The sequence below is a fragment of the Acomys russatus genome, chromosome 10, assembly GCF_903995435.1.
Source record: "Acomys russatus chromosome 10, mAcoRus1.1, whole genome shotgun sequence".
Lineage (NCBI taxonomy): Eukaryota > Metazoa > Chordata > Mammalia > Rodentia > Muridae > Acomys > Acomys russatus.
The window spans coordinates 70,157,615-70,161,792 of record NC_067146.1 but is presented as its reverse complement, the minus strand read 5'-3'; the positions used below and the strand labels follow the sequence as shown (position 1 = coordinate 70,161,792).

Here is a 4,178-nt window from a genome sequence, read left to right as displayed (position 1 = left end):
CTCTCTCTCTCTCTCCCTCCCCCCCAGCACTCTCAAAGAAACCAACAATGGGGAAGGAGAAGGAATATTGAAACACACTAGGTTATGGTTTCTTTATTTACAAGTCTTTTGAACACCATCCCTGTATGAAGCATACATTCAAATATTTCTAGCAGTGAGCGAGTTTAACCTTGGAACACTGTAAACAGATAGAGCCTTTAAATATTTTTATTATCCCCGCCCCCTCTACATTGCATCTTAAAATTCGCTTTGGTTCCTTTGGGGAAATATATATATAATATAATATTTATCTTTTAAAATAATTCCAAATCACTCTCTGGCTCTTAGAAGATTGCCAGAAGCTTCCAAGCTCAGTTCTGAGTCAACAAGAGCGGAGTGCAGTGTAGGAATGAGGGATTTGGAAGTGGGAAGACTTTAGCCTCTCACAGCCAAAGCCAAGGACCCACTCACTGGCCAGGCCTGTTGCTCTGCTGCCACACACACACACACACACACACACACACACACACACACACACACACAGAATCCAAGTTCCCTTAATGTGGTGGAGACTGCCAAACTGTAGCACTCCACAGGCATTTCCTGTAGAGATTGAGGGGCCAGCAGCAACCAGCACAGCCTCTGGATTTGTCAATGTCTTCAACCCAGGTGGGGGGGGGGGTAGTCAGCTCTAAGATCAAACTTTGGGCTTGGGTGAAACCCATCACCACCATTGGGAGGCAGAAAATCCAGGTGAGCTGCAGAAGGTGGCTGCCAGGAGCTCAGGCCTGGGTACAGCTCAGTTGGTAGCTAGGAGGGATGGAAAGGTATTAGTGTAGTCTGGATAGATTTCTCTTTCTTCCAGGACCTCTGGCTTTCCCCCATTTCACAGCCCACCTTTTAGTTCAACTGTCTTTCACATTACCTTTGGAAAGCAAGCCCATTTCTGGATATCTAGGAACCCTCCTTTTTCTTCCTACCCCTGTCCCCCAGCTGAGCTAGGCTTGAAGAGCTCACAGCTTCTCCACTTAGGAGACCTGAGGGTGGGTAGGCTCTGTGCAGAGGGTCCTAAGGGGGGGGGTGGCCTCCAAGGGGCTTGGCAGGGGCCCAATCCCCAGTGACCACACCCAGCCTAAAGCTTTTGAAAGCTCTACGAGTGAACCACCAGGGGTCCCAAACCATTCATTCTGTTGATTCACAACTCTTAGAATCCAATTAATAGGAAGTTTAGCCGTTGAGATCTGAACCAAGAGAGTGTCAGGTTCCTTCCCATTGGGCTATCTCTGCAAAGAAAGCCTCCCCTCTCTCCTACATCACCCCCCCCTTTTTTTTCCCAAGTCACCATGTGTCTTGACCTTGTCAAGGGCAAAATCTGCATATTATTTCAAATGTATGAAGAAGATCCTCTCCCAATTCCAGTAGGCCGGAGCCTTAGAGAAGTGGGTTAGCGGAGTAGTATTGTAGCCGGTCTCTGTTAATCTTTTTTTCCTTCATTCTTCTGTTCTGAAACCAGATTTTGACTTGACGGTCGGTGAGGTTGAGCATGCGGGACAGTTGCAGCCGCTTTTCTTTGTTGATGTAGACGCTGAAGAAGAACTCTCGCTCCAGCTCTCGGATCTGGTACTTGGTATAAGGGCAGCGCTTTTTGCGGGTGCGTTGGCCACCTAAGGAGGGAGAGTGGTAAAGAGTGAGCAAGGGACTGGGGGGAGGGGGATAGAGGCTGCCACCCTCCCCAGTAACCCCAGGACCCCCAGTGGAGAAAAAGGTCTGGCTACAGGGACTGGAGACCCAATCCAGGCCCCTCAAAGTCTTTCCAGGCCCCGGCCTTCAGGCTCCTATTGCTGGTCAGGGACTAGTTGCAGTCGGAGCCGGCTTCAGATAAAAGCCAGCTCCCTAGATAGGCCCCCAGGGAAAGGACTCAGGCTGCCCCTTGAGCAAAGAGGAGGGCTCTCCACAGCAACAGGCGAGTTTGCGCTGGTTGAAGCGCTTTGAAAGCAGGCAAGTGGGGGTTGCGGGCTTTGCCTTGTCCCGCCAGACTAAACAAACAGCCGCCGGCCCCGAAGACATTTCACCTTCAGCACCTGGGCCGCCTGTTCCTGAGGCAGTAAAGGCATGCATCCTGGCCCCAGGCTTTGCCGGCTGCAGCCATGATTTAGCCCTCCTTAACATCTGGGGCGGCTGCGGGGTCTTTGTCAGCCTGACTCCTGATCACCAGAGCACCAGCTCTGGCTTCTTCCTCTAGCCTCCCAGCTCTCTCAAGGTGGGAGGTGGCAGAGGAAACCCCCTACCCAGGGCCTTCACTCAGCTCTCACCGCCACCACACAGCCAGAGGACCCTCAGCGGGCCAGGGATGCTATTTTAGGGAGGGTAGAGCGAAGAGAGGCTTTCATAAGTCTCAGGCAGGAGCTATTTGTTCACCCCCTCCTTAAACACACACACACACACACACACACACACACACACACACACACACACACACCAACCATTGCTTTTGACTGATTTAATAACAATTGTGAATAACACAAGGCGGCACGTAATTGCCACCGCGCCAGAGGAAAATGGCTTCCTTTGGACAAAAAGGCCAACTTTAGGTTAATTTGTTTCTTTTAATATATTGCTCGAGCTAAGCGGGCTACTTTATCTGTTAAATGCGCTCCTAGCGCCATCGTTAAACAGCAATGCCTTTGAATCCCAGCCGGGACTGGAGTCCCGCCGCAACACATGGCTTTTATAAAAATCTCCGGATTACCTCGCTATCAAAGGCTCCTGAAGCCCTTGTAGGGGGAATTTACAGGCGCCCACCTCCGGCTCCCCAGCCTGGAGCTGGCCTCGAGCGGGATCGTGCTGTTGGGTTTGGGAGCTGAGAAGGGAAAAAGGGGAAAGGGGGAGTTGTATTTTTTTTTCAGGCATGCTTTGGCCGGTGGGTATTTCACGGCCAATTTCAGCACTCGCCACGTGATCCCTCCTTTTATAACAAAGTTTTGTTGGGGGAAACCTAAAGGCCCTTCATAAACCTTATATGCTTATAAAACAGCATATAAAAATTTAACAGCGGTGCTGCGCTAGATTCCCAACTCCCCTTTCATAAAGCGCTGGGCGCTGCCTTTATACGCACCGGAGCCGCCGGCCTTGTCCTCAGTGTGGCCGGAAGACGACTCGGGGCTGCTGCTGCTCTCCGGTCGCCGCCGCCGCTCCTTCTCCTCTGCCGCCTCCCGACAGCCGCCGCCGCCTTCCGAACTTGAAGTTGCCGGCGCGCCCGTGGCCGCCGCCGCCACCGCCACAGCGGAGGTCGCAGCTGTCGCTGGGGGACCTTTCTCGGCGCTCTTGTCCCCGGGGTAGTCGGAGGAGGCGAGATTTTCCGGGGTGCCGTAGGCCGTCTCAAAAAACTGGTCGAAAGCCTGTGGCAGAACGCCGTTCCTGCCCACCGTGCTATAGAAATTGGACGAGACGGCGGGGGTGGGGTGGTGGTAGACGTTGGCCGAGCTCTTGGCCAGCACGTCGCCAGGCACGCCGGCAGCGCTGGGCGCCTGCAGACAGTCTCTGTGCACGAGCTCCTCCGCGGAGTAGCAGTGGGCCAGATTGCCGCGGGGGTGCCATTTAGTGGCGGGCTCAATGGCGTACTCTCTGAAGGTCACTTCGCGCACGGGTTGGACCTGGGGCAGGTTGGAGGAGTAGGAGTATGTCATTGGGCGCGAAGACGGGGTCTGGGGCAAAAAAGAAGGGAGGCTGGAGAAATCTGGACCCGAGACGTAGTAAGTACAACTTGGCAAATACATGTTAGAGGAGCAGGGACCACGCTCATCAAAATCCATCATTGGGCTACCTTGGGCTCTCCGCAGTAGCCGAGCTTAACATGATTCTCCACTGCAGCTGCCTCTTTGAAGCGGATCCGTGAAGTAGAAATTTGGAGACGTAAGCTGACGTGGAAATCTATCCCCATCCTTAGCAGGGAGGTGCTGGTCATGTGACCCGATGTTGAAATTGACAAGCTGCGAGCTAGTCCCGGCTTTCTTTCTTTTTTTTTTTTTAACCCCCCCTCCCTTTCTTTTTCCCCCCTCCCCTCCCTCCCCAGCTTCCTTTCTTTGTAGCCACCTCAGGGGAAGCAACAGATCGTCACTCGGTGTTCTCACCGAAAGCAAGTAATCGCCGGTGTAACTCATGTTGGCTGGGGGCGGGGGGGGGGCTCCCTGCGAGCAGAA

General features: G+C 53.3%; 1 protein-coding gene across 1 annotated transcript; it reads right to left on the bottom strand.

The window, feature by feature from the left end:
- Nucleotides 1–973: 973 nt before the first annotated feature.
- On the bottom strand, nt 974–3,973 carry Hoxa11 (homeobox A11). The gene is made up of 2 exons (XM_051151606.1): nt 3,095–3,973; nt 974–1,643 (listed from the first exon to the last, which is right to left on the bottom strand). Exons 1-2 carry the CDS (start codon nt 3,792–3,794, stop codon nt 1,411–1,413), a joined length of 933 nt encoding a protein of 310 aa, XP_051007563.1. The 5' UTR covers nt 3,795–3,973; the 3' UTR covers nt 974–1,410.
- Between the last annotated feature and the right edge of the window lie 205 nt (nt 3,974–4,178).

What these genes read in the sequence shown, in the direction of transcription:
- Hoxa11 (XM_051151606.1), bottom strand. Translation starts at nt 3,794, where the DNA reads ATGATGGATTTTGATGAGCGTGGTCCCTGCTCCTCTAACATGTATTTG. An exon ending in GGACAAGGCCGGCGGCTCCG is followed by an intron (nt 1,644 to 3,094) that starts GTGCGTATAAAG and finishes CTCCCTCCTTAG; the next exon opens with GTGGCCAACGCACCCGCAAA.